Here is a 17,998-nt window from a genome sequence, read left to right on the forward strand (position 1 = left end):
GTTGCTGCTCCGGCAGAGTGGGCTTATCTTATCGCTCACTGACTGCCGGGCGTGGTCATGAATTACTAGGCTGCCTCTCCCAGAAAAGTTGCCTGTGAGTTGTGACAGCTTCAGCCACCCTCACACAGCTGTTGGGGGCGACCGCGAAAACATCTCCGCCAATGCCATAATCCGGCGGATCATGAGGCCCTCTACGATTGCAGCCAGCCCCAGGGCGCTCGGGCGCCTGAGTGGACGGTACTTTGGCGGCCGCGGGCTCGGCGTCCGGAGCTTGTCGCAGTCATGCCGCCTCCTCGAGTTGCAGCAGCGGCCGCAGCAAGAGGAGCGAAAGTGGTCGACGCCGCTGGCGAAGCAGCTCTTCGAGGCCATCTCGGTACTTCAACCCATCCAACATCCAATTCCAAGGACGCAGGCAGCGCTCAACTAACGAAACGCCGTGCAGACGACAGGCCCGGTGCCGCTGGCCAGCTACATGCGCATGTGCCTGACGGGCGACGTGGGCGGCTACTACAGCGGCGCCATCGGGGAGGGGCGCGACCAGTTCGGCGCAAAGGGCGACTTCATCACGTCGCCCGAGATCTCGCAGGTGTTTGGCGAGCTCGTCGGCGTGTGGTTCATCGCCGAGTGGATCAGCCAGGGGCGCCCGAAGCAGGGCGTGCAGCTCATTGAGGTCGGTCCGGGGCGGGGGACGCTCATGGACGATGTATTACGGGTAAGAAGAGGAAACGACTTCCATCCTCTCCCGCCCGTTGTTGCCCTGTCTGGTGGCTGGCTCATGTTGATCGGAAGGCGTGGCGGTGGTGACGGTGACGATGATGCTGGTGATGGCTTGCTGACGACAACCTCTTGCACCAGACCGTGCAGCGCTTCCCCGCCATGGCCAGCGCCGTCGACTCCGTCTTCATGGTCGAGGCCAGCCGCGCCCTGCGCGACGCCCAGAAGACGCTGCTCTGCGGGCCCGACGCCCCCTCCACCGAGTCCAAGGTCGGCTACCACAGCACCGGCAAGCATCTCGGCAAGCCGATCGTGTGGACCGAGACCATCAAGTCCATCCCCATAGGTGTGTGTGTGTTTGTGTGTGACTGTTTCGCTGCCGCTGCCTTACGAATCCGCGCGCGAGCCGCTCACGAGGGGAACCGAAAGCTGACGACGTCCGTGAATGGGCAGAGCCGGACAAGATGCCCTTCATCGTGGCCCACGAGTTCTTCGACGCCCTCCCCATCCACGCCTTTCAGACTGCTCCCGCCAAGCAGACGAAGCCCGCACCAGGGGCCGTGGCCAAGGAACAGCAGCAGCAGCAGCAGCAGCAAGGCGATAACCATGGCCCTCCGACGCTAGAGTGGCGCGAGATGATGGTCTCGCCCGTCCCTCCGGCTGCTCTCGCTCCTCCCATCACCCTCACCACCACCAGCACGACATCATCATCATCCTCCTCCTCCTCCTCCTCCTCCTCCTCCGTCAACGACGACACCCAGGCCGCTTCCTCCTCTCCGCCAGAGTTCCAGCTCATCCTCTCCTCCGCCCCGACCCGCCACTCGCGCTACCTCCCCGACTCCTCCCCGCGCTACCGCGCCCTCAAGCACACCCCCGACGCCCTCATCGAGGTCTGCCCCGACGCCGCCCTCTTCGCCGGCGACTTCGCCGTCCGCATCGGCGGGTCCCCCCAGCACCCCAAGCCCGCCCCCAGCGGCGCCGCCCTCGTCCTCGACTACGGCACCGCCGACACCGTCCCCGTCAACTCCCTCCGCGGCATCCGCCACCACCGCCTCGTCAGCCCCTTCGCCGCCCCCGGCCTCGTCGACCTTAGCGCCGACGTCGACTTCACCGCCCTCGCCGATGCCGCCCTCCGCGCCAGCCCCGCCGTCGAGGTCCACGGGCCCGTCCCCCAGGCCGACTTCCTCGAGCTCATGGGCATCCGCGAGCGCGCCGACATGCTCGCAAAGGGCGCCCCCAAGCCCGTCGCCGACACCGTCGAAAAGGCCTGCAGGCGCCTCGTCGACCGCGGGCCAAACGGCATGGGAAAGGTGTACAAGGCCCTCGCCATCCTACCTGAGAATGACGGGCGCCGACGGCCCGTGGGCTTTGGTGGAGATGTTCGGGGTTAGATGTGCTGTTATGCTCCACCATGTTTATATCCATGGGCACGAGTGGAATCCGCGGTCTATAGGTGCACATATCGTGGCCATGTGCAGTTCATGTACCCGCACCTCACCTGAAAATGGTGCTCATCATCTATCTCATGTCGCCGTCAGAGTAAATGCACACAACTTATAGCAAGTACGGACGAGCTTGGCGAAATATTTCCCATCTAAATAACGCCCCCGTGACAATTGGGTAGGAAAACAGCTATATGTGCCCTGTACGATACAATGCTCCCAAATATACCCCGCGAACCAAGTTGAAGCCCCCCCCCCATCTATCATTTCGATTTTACAAGCTTGGCATCCTCCTCGTCGCTGCCCTCGTCGTCGGAAAACCGGTCTCCGTCCTCGCCCACCGCAAATATCGTCACCCCGTCAATCGAGTCGCGCGGTATGCTACGCCCCTGATCCCGTTGCGGGGCGGTCTGTGCCGGCCCGGCCGGTCCCGCCGTGGGAGCCGTGATGCCCGTCACAGGCGGCGGGTGCGCGTGGTCCTTGCCGACCTGAGCCTCTTCGTCGTCGTCGTCGAAGCCGTCGGGGACGCCAATGTCGCCAATCTCAAAGTTGCCGTCATCATCCTGGGCAATCTCGTCACTCATGGCGAAGCGACGGTTGTTCGCTGTGGGCCGCCAGACGTAAGCGACCCAGGAGACGTCGGCAAAGTACACAATGTTCAGCCAGCCGTCGAGGACGAACCACCTCGTCTTCCAGTGGAAGGGGACAAAGTCGGGGTCGCTGACGGAGGCAAAGGTGAAGCTGTTGAAGAAGAAGAAGCCGAAGATGACCATGATACTGATCAGAATGGCCCACCAGAGCTTCTTGTACATGGCCTCCTTGGCATGCTGCTTGCGCTCCCTCAGATCCTTGAGCGTGAGGTTCAGCGAGTTGAGGGTCCACACATAGAACGCGGTCAAGGTGCCCGCCAGAGGAAGAACGATGAGCAAGACGAACGGGCCTGTGAATGGTCAGCAGTAGTAGAGCAGAGCGACACATGTGATGCGTACCTGCGCTCTCTGGCGAAACAACGAGACTTGTGATGGAGTATACAAGTCCAAACACGAAGTGAGCGGCAGCCAGCCACCGTACGTAGATCATGGTACGGCCCAGCGTCGGCTTGACCACGCCGTAGCCCATGCAGACGATGAGAAGCAAGAAGAACGAAAACGAATTGCGAGCCGCATTGAGAATGCCGACAATGATGAGCAGTACCTTGGAGCCCACATTGGAGCCGTGGTTGTTCTGGAAGTCTGCTGCGGTCAGCGGTGTGGACAGGCTGTAGAGTGTGAAGGAGGGCCTACCGTAGAAACCCCAAGTCATGAGCATTTCAACGACGAGGAAGACGAGAATGGCTGTGATGTAATTTTGGACCGCCACTGAAACGAATTAGCCAATTGCTTGAAGCACGATAGCCAGGAGTCCTCACATATGTCATGGCGATGTTGGTAGTATAGGAAACCCCAGAAGACGAGCACCACGGCGTATAGAATCGACATGCCGCCGTAGAAGGGCAGCTTCGGGATCTGCGTCGCCGGCAGCTCGCCATACGCATTCCGGAACTCGGTGACCGCATTGTACTGCTGGGCAGAAAAGCTGTCGGTAACGACGCAATAGTAGCCCGTCTTTTTGATCGAATAATGAATAGGCTTGGGGTCTTCGAGGTGAATGGCCTTGGATACAATCAAGGCGTTGGAATGGTCGGTGGCGTTAGGCGTCGTGATGAACTTTCCAATGTCGGTCGCGTTGCAGTGGCCCTGCTTAACGGACTCATCGCGGCAGAGCTCCAGCAGCCGCTACAGTAGGCGTCAGTTCCCGGTATCCTTCACGCGCGGTCCGAAAGCTTACCATTCCGGGGTAGTTGGGATCTGGCCGGCCAACCAGGTCCTTGTCTTTCCACTCAAAGATGAGCAAGCTTGCAATCGGGTCCGTCTTCTCGGGCGCCTTGGAGTGGAGGAATTTGACGAGGATGAATGGGTCGACGGGCCCGCCCCATGTTGTCCGACTGTACATGCCTAGCAAGCGTCAACGGGACGATGCGCTTGTAGAGCGCAAGAGAGCTAACCAGAGCAGTATTGACGATTCGCATCTGTCTCATCCTGTGTGACGGGGGCCGCGTTAGCACCACAAGTCCTAGATGTCTAGGCGGGATGGTTCCGGCGAGCCACGTACCATGCCCACCTCGAGCGCCCGCGCCGTCCAGACGGACAGCCCCAAGGCGACGAGACCAAGCAATGACCGCATATTCGCAATCTTGTGTGCGCAGCGACACGGGCTGTAGACTCCGACAAGACAGCGTCGCGCGGCTCGCGAGCCGGGCGTTTCGGGAGAGAGCCGCTGGGCTGCTGCTTCTCAGGGACACGGCGAGCGCTTCAACGGACGACGCGGGGGTGCTTTCGAGCAATCGATACGTGGCAGGTTTTCGAGGGAGGCGGGTGGAGTGCCGGAATGCCAGAGGGCAGTTGACGAGCGCAGCCAGGCTGTTTATCGGCGCGGGATGCTGCGTGCGCTGGAGCTGACAATGGGGGGGGATTGTCGTTCGTGGCGATGCAACTTGGCAAGTTGAGTTGAGGTGGCTCGGCTCAGGCAGGCAGCTAAGAGCTCAATACCTCTAGTACAAAGCAGCAATGGCAGGTGGTGCGGACGGGACCTGGTACTCCTCCATAGGAGGTACTTTACACGTAAGTGGATGGCCGTAATTGGCCTGGGCTGAGCACCGCAGCCTGCAGCCTGGACGCACCGGACTAGCGCCCCTAGGAGCTTCTCCTTTGGCGATGGACCTGGCTGCTGGCCCCAGCTTTAGCGCCTGGCGCCAGCGGGACCCGGCACTGAACGTCTCGAATGCGGACGGGTCATTCCATCCTGGATGCGGTGGAGCGCTGACACCTGATAAGATAAGGTTTTGTACATCATTCCGCGTCGTCACTTTGCGCCTCGCATCAATCGTTGCCAGGCGGCCTACGATCATCCGTCTGCGTCAACCAGCCCGCACCGTCCGACCGCCGCCGCGATGGGCAAGGGCACAGACAAGTTATATGTGCGAACGAGTCATCACCTCTTCCTCAGCAGATACATCGCAGCAAAGCTAACTGATCCCCCCGTTCAGATCACCCACTCCGAGTGGTCCTCGTCCGACGCTTACTCGGCGAGCGCCGGCGCAAACGCCTCGTCGCGCCGCGGCGGCTCCTCCTCCTCCTCCTCGTCGTTCCGTCGCCTGCCGTTTAACTTCTGCGCCGCCTCCCTCCAACCCTTCAAGAACCCCGTCTGCACCCCCGACGGCACCATCTTCGACGTCGAGGTCATCGGCGCGTGGCTCGACAAGCACCCCAACCAGAACCCCGTCACGGGCGAGCCGCTGCACAAGCGCGAGCTGATACGGCTCAACTTCGCGCGCAACGCCGAGTCGGACTCGCTTAGCGCGGGGCTTAGCGACGGCAAGGGCGACCTCGTCGACCCCGTCACCTTCAAGGTCTTCACCGACAACACGCACATCGTCGCCGTCCGCCATGGCGCCTACGCAAACGTCTTCGCCTGGGAGACGGTCGATCGCATGAACGTCAAGGCCAAGATGTGGCGCGACCTCGTCGACGACGAGCCCTTTACGCGCGCGGACGTCATCACCCTCCAGGACCCCCAGAACGCCGCTAGCCGCAACCTCGACCAGTTCAAGTACCTGCGCGACGGCGGCGAGGCCCAGCTCACCAGGGAGCAGGAGGAGGAGCGCAAGGCCGGGGGCGTCAATGCCGGCGCCCTGGGCAGCATGGGCGACAAGGTGCTGCGCGCGAGGGCCGCCGTGGACAAGGCTCGCAGGGTGCGCGAGGCCGGCGGCGACGTCAACCGCAGCAGCTCGTCCTCGGCGGCGCTGGCCAAGTTACCGGCGGGGGGCCGCGGCAGCGCTTCCTCGTCATCAGCAGCCCCTGTAGTGCCGCAGCGGCACAACATGATACAGGAAAAGAAGCTCGCTGCCAACTCGGCGACGTACACGACGGGCCGCGCTGCCGCCAGCTTCACCAGCACGGGGCTGACACCCGAGACGAGCGGCGAGCGCGCGCTGCTCACCGACGAGGAGTTCATGCTCAAGCCGCGGCGCGTCAAGACCAAGGGGTACGTGCGCATGGAGACGAGCCTCGGCGACCTGACCATCGAGCTGCACACCGAGACGGCCCCGCGCGCCGTCTGGAACTTCATCCGCCTCGCGCAAAAGGGCTACTACCGCGGCGTCGCCTTCCACCGCAACATCCCCGGCTTCATGATCCAGGGCGGCGACCCGTCCGGCACGGGCAAGGGTGGCGCCAGCATATGGGGCAAGTATTTCAACGACGAGTTTGACGGGCCCCTGACGCACAACGCCCGCGGCATAGGTGAGTTGCTGCCTACAGCATGAATGCATGCAACGGAGCAAAATCCCCCAAGCGCTGACACCACCGTCACCTCCAGTCTCCATGGCCAACAAGGGCAAAAACACAAACTCGTCTCAATTCTTCATCACCTACAAGCCCGCACCGCACCTCGACCGAAAGCACACCATCTTCGGCGTCATCCCACCCAGCCCCCCCACCGACGCCGTCCTCGCCAAGATGGAGGCCGTCCCCACGGACGGCTCCAACCGGCCCCTCCACAAGATCCTCATCAAGGACGTCGTCGTCCTCATCGACCCCTTCGAGGAGTTCCAGGCCCAGCGCAAGGAGGAGGAGCGCCGCGCCGAGGAGCGCGAGCAGGTCCGCCGGCAGGGCGGCACCGACGACGACAGGACCACGTGGACGGGCAAGCGCATCAGGGGCGATGGTACGGTGGAAAACGGCAAGACCAGCGAGGCCGTGGGTAAATACCTCAAGGCCGCCGCAATCGAGGCCAACGGCGCCGACGGCACGAACGCCGACGACGTCGACACGTGGGAGGAGCCCGTCAAGAAAAAGTTCAAAGGCGGGGGCTTTGGAAACTTCGACAGTTGGTGATGGAACTCGTGCAAGATACCACAAGACAAAAATGCCACGCGGATGAGATGCAATGCTATCTTCGTCCGCTTGTCCGAGATCCAAACGGGTGAAATTACGTACAAACCGTAACCTGCTCTCTATGCCAAGACAAAGGCTGTAGTGCTCCTGCACGTTCATTAATCGTTTCAGTAATGTCCACATCCTTCTTGGGCCCAGACAAAGAGCCCACCAGCCCCTGCTTTACACCATGATCGGCAATGATCCTTCCGGCAACGTCGGCAGAGTTTCGGTGGGAAAGTCGTCCCATGATAGAGCGTGAACCTTTTCGCGGATAATATTGGAGACGGTGCGCGCTTGTTCAAAGCCTGTTTCCTTGTAGATGGCATCGAGTCGGTCGAGAACGTAGACCATGGTCTCTGGCGTACACGAGGATGACATGCCCAGCGTGTACAGGGGCCAGATAATTGTATGGCTGGCGGTCGCAAGGGTCAGGAACCGCTCGTGGCCCTTTTCGTGGCCAGTCGACTGCGTTGGATCGAGGAGCGTGGGGCTCCGCGTCGGGGCGGTTACCTGCTTATTCGAAGGCGTGTCGGGAAGGGCTTTGGGTGCCGACGAGGAGAGGATTCGGTAGGGCAGCTTAGAAGTCGGGACCGGCGTGACAGTCCGCCGGCCGCGGTCGTCGCGTTTCACGTCCTTGGAGCTCACGACCCCGAAGTGCTGCGGCACACTTGCCACAAAGGCATCGCCGAGTAACCGTATCAGCTTCATCGCCTTGGCCATCTGCAACTGATGGTGAAGTGGCAGAGTTGTGGGGTCGTCGACACTGTGGTACAAGACATCAAGAATGGTTTCCTGAACGAGCATCCTCATCGTTCGCATGCCGTTCCAGGTCGTTGCCTGCGTCAGGCCGAGATAGATGTGGCACGAGTCGCCCATGACGGCCGGGTGGGGTCTCATGAGCTTCGCCTCCCGATACTTGAAACCGTTGGGGAGACTATCGACGAGAGCAGAGAACTGGTCCTCGACTCCCGAGAGCTTTTCGACTATGGCGTCCACCCCCAGCACCTTTCCGGAGGTGATGTCATGGCGGACCTGGAGCGCATTGTATAGCGTGTCGACTACACGCCAGATAGGACCCCTAGTATCTGTCAGATGCCACAGCTGGTTCCGCAAATCGACCATGGACTGAGGCATGGGCAGGCCACTGCGCACGCAGCTGATGAGCACGGTGTGGCAGAGCATGATGAACATGCGAGTGCCTGCTTTGGTGCGAAATTGGCCGGCACCTCGCATTGTGGCGAGCGCAGCAGCGCCATTAACATGGTCTTGCCATGCGCGTATCGTCTGCGGCGTTCGCCCAGAGACGAACTCGTATGTTCCGAGAATAAGGACGGCAAGCATGGTGCTGTCCTTGACAGCCTCAACCGGGTCGCGCAGGGCTTCGTTGGCGAGATGGAGAGCTAGCACATAACTCTGGCGTGCCTTGGTCATGGCTTCGGGGCAGCGCGTCAGCTTGGACAAGCCGGTGAGGCCGACGGCAGTCATGCTGGCGAGGATGCCGTCGTTGATGTCGGCCATGTCGACATTGGGCGGAGGCTTCCACACATCGTAAATGAAGTCGTAATTTTGGTAGCAGCCGTGGTCCGTTGCGACATAGCGGGCGAAGAAGAAGGCGACGCCTCGCTCCTGCAGGGAAGGCGTGAGAGCGTAGGGGATTTCCGAGGCTGCTGCCGTCACGGAGTCGCTACCAACATGGGCGTGACGGCGACGGACTTGCCGCGTGTCGTTTAGAAGGTGAGTTTCGCGGAGCGGCTCGTGACTCGGTGACAGGCCTTCGGCACTGCTTGAAGATTTTGGAGTTCCAATGAAAGATCGTGAGTGGTGGACCAGAGTCGTCGCAGTGGGAGATTCGGAAGAGGAGGAGGAAGAGCGAGGCGACGGAGATGGGAGAGCGGTTAACCCGTCGCTGGCTGAACCATTTGCCGCCTCGCGCGACTTGTTCAGGCGTTTCCGGGCGGTGTTGGCCTTTTTGATGACATGATTGCTCTCGTCGCGAAACATGAGGTCGACCATGTTGCGGTAGCCGGGGCATTGCTGGCTACGCTTCTCGCACTGGCCACATGTGGGCATCCTTTGATCGCACTGTGAGGCAGGTCATGTCAGTAAGCAGGTAGCGATTCGGCGGTTGTCTCTACCACGCGGACAGAGGGCCAACTCACGCGGATCTTGCGCTCGCGACAGTTGGAGCAGCCCTTGGAGGGCTTGCCACAGTATACCATGGTGGCTGTGAGGGGTGGCAAGAAGGCGAGTGAGACGAGGTCGATGGAGCCTTGGGAGAAGAGGTGACTGGGCTTGCCGGTGAAGAGCGACGAGGCTCAGGGTGAGGACTGCGATGCTGGTAAGGCCAGACGGAAGCGGAAGCGACAGCGACAGCGTAACTAGTCAGTATGGTGCCATGAGCGGACGCGATGCTGGCAGACGACGATGTCGACTCCTAATCCTGGAGGCGCTGAGGTGACGCCATGTGCCGGATGAAGAGCGCGGCAGACAATCCAGGGACTGGATTCCGAGACGACGGCGGAGCCTATGGTCGCGGGTGCGCAAGCGTGTGGGCAACGAGGGGTCCACCGTCGAAGACGGCTATGCACGTGGCGAGCGAACAAATACGACGAAGAGCCGCGGAGAATGCAGTATGATCTTGGATGGAGGACGGATGAGGGCCGGGAGTGTGAGCGGATAAGATCTAGGCATGAGGAGGTCCGGGAGTGGAGGCGTTCCAGTTGGCCTGAGCTGGGGCTACGAGCAAATGGGGGCTCTCTGGGTTCCGGTCTGGAGCTCTGGCGAGCCTTCTAACAATTGAACGTGGTGCCGTTGCATGCAGCCGCTGCAGGCGCTCGTTAGTGGTTCCCACCCATAGATCCCGTCTGACGGGAGAACCTAACCTTTAGGGGGGCCTGCGGGCGGCGACGGACACCACAGGGCGGGCAGCCGCGGCGGGTGGGGTGGTGGTGGTGGCGGTCAACCAGCCGGTGAGTCTGAGTCTGGCGGGTGATGGAAGACGAGCGGGCGGCAGGCGCGGGGGAAAGACAAGGCAGGCGCCGCACGCTGAGGCGCACGTTGAGGCAGGAGCAGGACGAGGGACGTGACCGATAGGGACAAGTACTGTACGACAACGTGTCTCCTACGTCGATATCTAGTAGTAGGACCTTCCAGGCTGTGCTTTCCGTGCATGCTTGCCACAGGCCAGGAAAGGCGCGCGGAAGGCACGGCCGGGATCGGGATGATTGGTCTCCAGCCCTCGGAACCCTTGGAAGCTGGGGGAGGAAGGCGGCGCCCAGGGGCAAACATTTCGATCCTAAGGCGACAGGCTTCTGACAGGATGCGACGGGCAGCATCCATCCCTGCAGCGCGTGGATGTCATCGAGGCAACCCCCGGAGGCTCCTGCAGGCCAACTCTGCAGGCCTCTGCAGCAGTGGCCGACTCTACTGGCTCCCTGGGTGTGGTGCACCTCGGATATCTATGCATGGGTGCCCGGAGGTTTCGGGCGATGGACACTGGCACCCTGTGTGTGCGCACGACAATCAGCATCAGCGATTCAGCATCAGTATCAGCAGCACCAACATCGGCACTGGCAGAGACGGTTTGAGAGCACAACGAACCCAAGCATCCAAGGCACACCTCGTCGGGACGCGCTCACTGTCCGTCTGTCTTATCACTCGGTCGGGCCCCAGCTAATAAACTGCAGGCACTACTGAGGCACCAGCTTTAGCGACGGCTAGCGGTGTTTCTAAAACTCGACGTGCTTCCGTGGTGCTTGTCAAGCGTCGGCCCGCCTGCCTTGACGTCTGGTCTTACTCTGATCCAAGGGTCTGTCCGCAACACCACTATGGGATGATGGTTGGCAGTGTCGGTGGAGTTCAGGGCCGACGTCGACAGCGTCTGCTCGAACAAGGGCCCAGCAATGCCCCTCCAACTCCCAAGCGGCACGGACGGCTTCGCCTGCTCGGCCTCAGCCCTGCGCGGGCACATAGACGGATATGTACAAGTTACTGAGTTACTTTGCCTAGCATCAAGGTAAATATGCACCTATACAGCCTCTACGGGAGTGGGAGGCGAGCGCGCGTACTAACAGGTACGTACAATACTCGGACGTGGCCCAGGGATGCGCGTGGCACGAACGGCTTCGTTCTCGACACCCTCAAATCCTCCCACCACCCACCATCCCACAAATGACCGGCCATGACCGGTGCCGCGCCGCCTCATCGGTCCGCCGCTGCGACCATCATGGATCGTCACACACGTCGTCTCGGCTGCTCGCAAATCGAATCACGGTGTCCTTCCAAGGCCGCCAGCCCATGATCCATTGCACCCTCGACGTCATGCGTCCGGCCAATACGTGATCTGGCATTGAGTGGCTCAGCCCCCACCCATCTCAGCCCCGCTGCAGTTTGCTGTTGGCTCCCATGTCGTGCTCCCTAATCGGGAACCGCGGCTCCTGGGTACCTTATCCCGCTGGGTCCCTGGCCCGTCGGCAGGATGCGCTGGGCGGTTTTCCGAAACTCTTTCTGCAGGATGGCTTTGCTGGCGGCGAACCGAGTTCCCTCGTTCGAGGCCGACGTCGAGAGTTTCAACATGTCTGAAGAGGGCGAAACAACAAGATCATCTCACCCAAAGGGGCGATGTGCCAGCCCCCATCTTCGCGGCTACCATGGGGGTCTCAGCATGGCCAAAGTCACATGTGACAGCAGCCGACGAGGTTCCCCAAGGCTTGTCCACGAAGTTGTTCGCAGTCGGTCCGCTCCCAGTGCTTCGTTGGAGCTGCGCAACCCGAATGCGCGACCCTGCAGCCCTGTGGCCACCGGCCGGAATGAATGCAACCATAAGCACGCCGCTGCGTCTCCGCCCCGGCAGCTACTTACTCTCGAAAACACGGCCCCCAGGCGGCTACGGCGACCTTTGGCATCCAGTTGCCCCTCTTTCCCCTGCGAGGCGTACGCTGACAAACGCGCATCGTACCCCCCCCCGCCCGCCACGAGGCGCTGGGCGCTATCGTTGGAAGCGCATGCAAGTGATGGGGAAGGCATGATCCTCTCTGGGTGGCAATGTCGCTTTTGCATGCATGTCGTGGTTTGCGGAAGTCAGAAAGCCGGGGGACTCTCTGGTAGTCGCCCATGGGGCAACTTTTGACAGACTGAGCCTCGCACGGGATCGCGGGGTGCTGCTCGCTTGCCAGCGCCTAGCCGGCAACTAACTGCGTACAAGGACAGGAGTCGGACAACCTTCTCCAGCGGTCCTCCAGTGAGAATCTCGAGGGTTCATCCGCGTGTTCCACAGTGTCATGGGGGCTCGGCACAAGCCCCCGGCCATGCTCCCTGACCTGGCACGACTTGAGATACCTACGAACTGGTGCCCATGTCCTTCAATTGCCAAAGCGCCCACGGCGTAGGAACCAATGTCCAAGGTGGGCGAAGACGTGAATTAGTTCACGGATCGACAAGCAGGTTGAGGGGAGATTAAGGCACCAACCACCCTGGGCCAGCCGGACTGGCCGTCGACAGGTCAGCAATAGTGAATCCTTCGGCAATTTGTCAAAAGACCAAGGTTCAAATGAGTGCTAGGTGACATTTACTAGCCCTCTACTACGATGGACTCGCCATGTTCATCGCCTTACGCTAAAGGTGAGAACCGCTGGCCGGCCCCCAAGGGCGCAACTTGGCGGGCGGACGGGACAGGTGAGCAATAAGGGGCGAGCTCGTGCCCGCTATAAGTATCTACCGACGAAGGAAGAGTGGCCGAAATGACGCTGCGGGAGTAAAATGTGTGTGAGATGACCCGAGACAGGAACGAGCCGCCAGCAATATGGGGTGCTGACGGTTCTAACAATAGCAGAGCGACCCTGACACCGATCAGGCGGGTCGTAGGTGTTCTACAATACTACTAGAACGAAGTACACTTGAACGTACAAATTCAAGTGTTCAACTTTGCTCTATGTACAAAAGAATGTATGTGCATTGCCTGTCGTCGCAGACTAGGTACCTATATACAAAGTAGTGAAGTAAATACTAACGAGCATATAAGTTGGTATAGACAACGAGGGGTGGTGGTATGAATCGGTAAAAGTTTCGTGTAGATGGATGTCTACGTGACCGAGAGACGGAAAGGGGGGAGAGCAGGTGTAAGCATCCCCGGCCCATCTGGCGAGCTGCTGCCGCTCATGTGTATACTGTATGTGCATTCTCCCATGCCATCATCGTCCTGTCTGGCGTCTAGTAAGTGTCGTGTCCTGTTTATGTCGTGGTTCTCATCGTCGTCTAGTGAGCGTCTCTCTTCCTCGTCTTGCGTCGTCGTTTCCCTGTCGTCGTCTTCTCCATCCCCGTCGTCGTCTCTAGCAAGGCCGACTCGACTCATCCAACTTTCTCAGGTCCCGAGCGGCTTCCCCACGCAGACAACGAGCTCCTTGGGGTTGGGGTCGTTGACGAAGCCGCTCTGGTCGGTGCCGCCGCTCGCGCCGACGTCGTCGTAGGGGAAGGCGTAGCCCCTGCCGTGGAGGCTCGTCTCGTGGCACACGCGCGCGTAGTGGTTGGTGACGGCCTCCTTGTAGTAGCCGGCGACGGTCTCGCCCTCGGGCTGCCGGGCGTTGGCCGCGAGCGTCGAGCGGTTGAGCGCGGCGGCCAGGCGGGCGCCCACGTTGAGCTGCTCCTCGGAGACGCCCGCGGCGTGCGCAAAGGGCCCCGTGCTGCAGGTGAAGATGTCGGCGGCGGACGGCTTGGCGAAGGACATGGTCGAGCCGTCGCTGCCCTTGAAGTTGAGCTTGGTGCCGTCGCTGCGGCCCGTCACGTCGCCCCATTTGAACTGCGTGTTGACGATCAGGTCCTCCTTGGCGTACTTGGCCCACGCCGCGTCCACGTAGGACTGGTAGTAGCCGTCGAACAGCCCCGGGACGAGCACGGCGCCGGCGTTGGGCGACAGGGCGCGCAAGGGGGCGCCACCGCCATTACCACGGATCACGAGCTTCTCCCAGCCCTTGCCGTCGGCCTTGCCCTGCGCCTCGAGCTTGGCGCACACCTGCTGCAGCCCGTCGGCGGGCATCCCCGGCACCGTCTTGACCTTGCCGTCGCCCGTCGTGAGCTGCAGGCTCACGGGCAGGCCGACGAAGTCGACAAACGACACGTTGGCGTACAGCTCCTGCGCGTTGCACGTGAACTCGGCGAACCCCCAGTCGAGCCCGTAGTTTGCGTCGGCCGGGTTCGTCGCCGACGGCTCGACCAGCGACGGGCCCGGGTTGAGGAAGAAGCTGAGCGGCTTGTCCTTGCAGAACCAGATGCGCCCGCCCGAGATGCGCGGGATCGTGACGGTGCGAGACGAGCCGCCACCGCCCAGGGGGATGGCGCAGTCGGCGCCGAGGGGCTGCAGTGTGTCCTTGGGGGAGACGGGCCGGTAGGGCGTCTTGCCGTCGGCGCTCATGACGATGATGCCCTTGTCGTCGGAGCCCGTGACGTGCGCGTACAGCTGCGCGGCGCCCGTCTCGTTGCGGAGGACGAGGTTGAGCGTGTCCGGCATGGTGACGTGCTGGGTGGGTGCTCCTGTCTGTAGTGGAGCGTTTGGGAGATATATATGAGGTGTTTCTTTTGGTCTTGATGTTGCTTTGTTATTTGTCTCGCGATGGCGGTGATGGTGACTTGATGACGATGACGATAAAAGTAGAAGAGGACGCTCCCGTCCAAGCTGTTATAGGAGAATCGATCCGATCAGCTTCATCAATGATGATGATGATGATGATGATGATAATGTCCTCATCCGCCATCAACGGCCATCCCAGTCGACGGCACAGCCTCCTTTTATATACCCAGCCTCCCTCCCTCCCCCCTCCGCCTCTTCCTCCTCCTCCTCCTCCCCGCTCTTCACGCACGTTACTTCTTCCATCACAGCGTCTCATCCTTCTCTCTCTTCCTCCATCCCTCCCTCTTTCGCTTCTCCTCTCTCCCCATCTTCCCTCACACGCTCCCTCTCTCTCTCCCCCTCTCTCGCTCGCTCACGCAACACCTCCCCTACCCAGCCTCTAAACCCAAAACCGCAAATCAATGTAACGCGATGCACCCAAACCGCACCGAACCAACCGCCCACGGGATGCCCCGTCTCGTCCTCGCCAAGCGTCCGTGACGCCTCCGCTTCCACCTTGGCTGGCCCTTCTCCCACGGGGACACCCGTCTCGCACTCGCCTTCGCCCGTCGATCGTCATCAGGGCCACCGTTCCGAAACTAAGGGGGGGAGGGTGCTGGTGGCCGCTACGAACCAACTAGTTAAACCTTGTCTGCCGTTTGTGAGCGTGGCTGGGCCGCGAAGCAAACGACCGTCCGTTGCCCGCCATGTGTGGCGTCATCTGGCCGGGCCGCCTGTCACTTGACTTTACGGAGCGGACCAGACACGCGACGGGCGATCCGAGCCAAAGGGGGAAGCCAAAAACCCCAATCCCCCCAACTCACTTGACGTCCCGCGTGCGTGGCGCCCGCATTCGCGCACAGCGGCTCAAAACGGTAGACTCGACCCAACCGCGTCGGGCGGCCGACAGCGTTTCATTAACAGTAATAAGTTGTAGTAAGTGGGCTGCTAGGCGCAACATTGTGACGGGCTGCAACCTCATCACAAAAAAACACAAAAAATACAGACCTCGCATGCATATACCCCGTGGCTCCTTCGCACTCGCCAAACGAGGAGGCGACTATCACCAGGACCGACGCCGGCGCCCACCAAAACACCCAACAAATGACCCAACTCCTACTAATACTACTACAACAGCAGCAGTGCAAGCGCCGTCACACTGCCCGTGGCCATGACAAGCCCCAGCACTCCCATGCCATCGGTCGCGCGAGCGCCTCGGCTCTCGCGACCCTTGTGGTCCGTTAGAAACGGGCCGCCCGTGCTGGCGTTGGTGGCGGTGCCGTCGGGTATCTCACACACGGGCACCTTCTTGTCGGCGCATGTCTTGGTCCACGAGTCCAGCGGGGCAGTCGAATTAAAGTAGGCCTTGACGTAGCTGACCGTCATGACGGCGTCGCGCGTCGGCGGACCGCCTGACCACAGCGGGTTGCCGTTGCTCCAGTGCTGCAGGATGAGGTGGCCGGCGTCCGAGGGCATCTCGGCCCCCTTCATCTCAGCCAAGCGCTTGCTGTCGGCGTAGAAGATGACGCGCCCCGGCATGTAGTCGAAGCGGTACTCGTGAAAGTCGGCTGTCGGGTCGAACGTCAGGTTGACCGTCTTGAACAGGCCCGTCTTGCTGGCGTCGTAGCCCGCGAGCTTCGACGCCGGCGACTGGATCACGAGGTTGACGGGGTACACCTTGTTGACCGGGTCGAACTCGCGCGAGAGGAACTCCATGTCGATCTCCTGCGTGTCGTTGAAGTACTGCGCCTGACGTTAGAACCCGTGGCGGCACCGACAGACACACCCTGGAACCCCCGTCACGCTTCCTTGCAGCCAGAGCAGGTAGGGGGGGGTAGGAAAGTCTCTCACGCACCCAGAAAAAGGCTCCGCATGTGCCGTTGACCGCCGTCAGCTTCATGCCCGTCCGAAACGATCCCCAGTGCATGTCGTGGTTGGCAGAGTCCACCTCGGCCGCCGGCACCGCCTCATCCTTGAGCGCACTGCCGACTATCAGGTCGAGCCCGCCGTCGTCGCCGTCCGCCTTCCTGGGCCGCGACACCACGTTGTCTACGACAAACGACTTGGCGTACTTGCCGCGGCCCGCCGCCGCCGTCACGTCAAACTTTTGTCGCGTCCACTCCGAGTACTTGGCGATGTCGGCAATGTTGGTGAAGTCACTCTCGAGCGCGCCCGTGAAGAGCCAGGGGCCGTCACCCGCGTCGGGGCCCTTGGCCGAGTATCCGCATTCGCACAAGGCCGTTACCAGCCGTGGCACGGCGGCGCACCCCAGCAGAGCAATCGCCGACAGGCGCATCTCGGCGGCTTTTGCGTAGTGTCCGTCTCAGCAGACAGAGCAGCGTGAGAGGATGGATAGCGGGCGCGGCGCGTCCGTCAGGTGCCGAGCCAGACAGAGCAAGTCAAAGAAAGCGAGTGACGACGTAGATCTGTTTTTTCTGGTTGCCCTTCCCAAGGAGCCGTGAAGATTGCGCAACCTGACCGGCAAGACGCTGCGCAATGGTGGTGTGAGAGGTCAGCGGAACAGCCAACAACTGCTTGGTGGGGAGGGGAAGGGGGGGGGGGGGTTGCAAAGAGTCAGTCAGGGTCAAGGTATTAAGGAGGAGCGTACGTAAATTCGTCCCGGGCATGTGGACGTCTGTTGGAGCCTGGCGCCTTCTGCTCCGTAGCTTGCGACACTCACAACTGCGCCGCCCACGTCCCTTCTTCAACTCCCGCGTCAGGGTAGGAGATGAGGCAACAGGCCCCGGTCGGTGTCGGTCGTGGTGGTGGTGGTGGTGGTGGCGGAAGTTACAAGGCGGCGGGACAACAACGAGATCGCAAGCAAGCAAGCAAGCAAGCCCGAGCGCGCGGACCTCTCTTCCTACTAATAACCTTCCTCCTGGTGCTGATGCTGTCCTGTCGTGGCCTCTCTTTCCCGTCCGTCCGTCGCCGGACCAAGAAGCACTGAGTAAGTGAGGCCCGGGTCACGAGACAACGTCAGTTGCGCCGCCTGTTTTGCGCCGCCAGGATCCGGGGACGAGACAAGCTAAAGTAGCGAGCAAGCAGGTCGAGGAAAGACGGAGGCAAAATACGTAACGAAGAAAGAAGATCAAGCCACTGCTTCAGCGAAGAAAGAAAAAATGAGGTCGGCGTTTCGTCAACAGCAAGGAGGTCGGAGCCAGAAACCGCCTCCACGCTGCCCTGCCTGCCCAGCCAGCCCTGCGCTGTCTTGTTCTCCGTCTCTCCGTCTCTCTCACCCGGATCTCGCCCGGATCGACTGCGCAAAA

General features: G+C 61.3%; 6 protein-coding genes across 6 annotated transcripts; 2 read left to right on the plus strand and 4 right to left on the minus strand.

The window, feature by feature from the left end:
• The first annotated feature begins 107 nt into the window (after positions 1-107).
• Positions 108-2,394, plus strand: JDV02_000281 (uncharacterized protein). The gene is made up of 4 exons (XM_047981069.1): positions 108-373; positions 443-712; positions 856-1,060; positions 1,168-2,394. Exons 1-4 carry the CDS (start codon positions 182-184, stop codon positions 2,103-2,105), a joined length of 1,605 nt encoding a protein of 534 aa, XP_047837027.1. The 5' UTR covers positions 108-181; the 3' UTR covers positions 2,106-2,394.
• On the minus strand, positions 2,160-4,720 carry PTM1 (Membrane protein ptm1). Its single transcript, XM_047981070.1, has 7 exons — positions 4,308-4,720; positions 4,201-4,234; positions 3,984-4,150; positions 3,565-3,931; positions 3,440-3,514; positions 3,146-3,388; positions 2,160-3,096 (listed from the first exon to the last, which is right to left on the minus strand). The coding sequence occupies exons 1-7, from the start codon at positions 4,377-4,379 to the stop codon at positions 2,420-2,422; spliced, it is 1,635 nt and encodes a 544-aa protein (XP_047837028.1). The 5' UTR covers positions 4,380-4,720; the 3' UTR covers positions 2,160-2,419.
• A 352-nt stretch (positions 4,721-5,072) lies between these two features.
• Positions 5,073-7,221, plus strand: cyp8 (Peptidylprolyl isomerase). The gene is made up of 3 exons (XM_047981071.1): positions 5,073-5,172; positions 5,242-6,496; positions 6,573-7,221. Exons 1-3 carry the CDS (start codon positions 5,146-5,148, stop codon positions 7,088-7,090), a joined length of 1,800 nt encoding a protein of 599 aa, XP_047837029.1. The 5' UTR covers positions 5,073-5,145; the 3' UTR covers positions 7,091-7,221.
• JDV02_000284 (uncharacterized protein) lies at positions 7,061-9,788 on the minus strand. The gene is made up of 2 exons (XM_047981072.1): positions 9,292-9,788; positions 7,061-9,214 (listed from the first exon to the last, which is right to left on the minus strand). Exons 1-2 carry the CDS (start codon positions 9,349-9,351, stop codon positions 7,313-7,315), a joined length of 1,962 nt encoding a protein of 653 aa, XP_047837030.1. The 5' UTR covers positions 9,352-9,788; the 3' UTR covers positions 7,061-7,312.
• Positions 9,789-13,058: 3,270 nt separating this feature from the next.
• JDV02_000285 (uncharacterized protein) lies at positions 13,059-14,900 on the minus strand. Its single transcript, XM_047981073.1, has one exon. It carries the CDS (start codon positions 14,631-14,633, stop codon positions 13,491-13,493), a length of 1,143 nt encoding a protein of 380 aa, XP_047837031.1. The 5' UTR covers positions 14,634-14,900; the 3' UTR covers positions 13,059-13,490.
• Positions 14,901-15,860: 960 nt separating this feature from the next.
• On the minus strand, positions 15,861-17,028 carry JDV02_000286 (uncharacterized protein; the record flags this gene model as incomplete). Its single annotated transcript, XM_047981074.1, has 2 exons — positions 15,861-16,475; positions 16,588-17,028. The coding sequence occupies 2 exons, from the start codon at positions 17,026-17,028 to the stop codon at positions 15,861-15,863; spliced, it is 1,056 nt and encodes a 351-aa protein (XP_047837032.1).
• Positions 17,029-17,998: the final 970 nt, after the last annotated feature.

Source organism: Purpureocillium takamizusanense, chromosome 1 (assembly GCF_022605165.1).
Source record: "Purpureocillium takamizusanense chromosome 1, complete sequence".
NCBI lineage: Eukaryota > Fungi > Ascomycota > Sordariomycetes > Hypocreales > Ophiocordycipitaceae > Purpureocillium > Purpureocillium takamizusanense.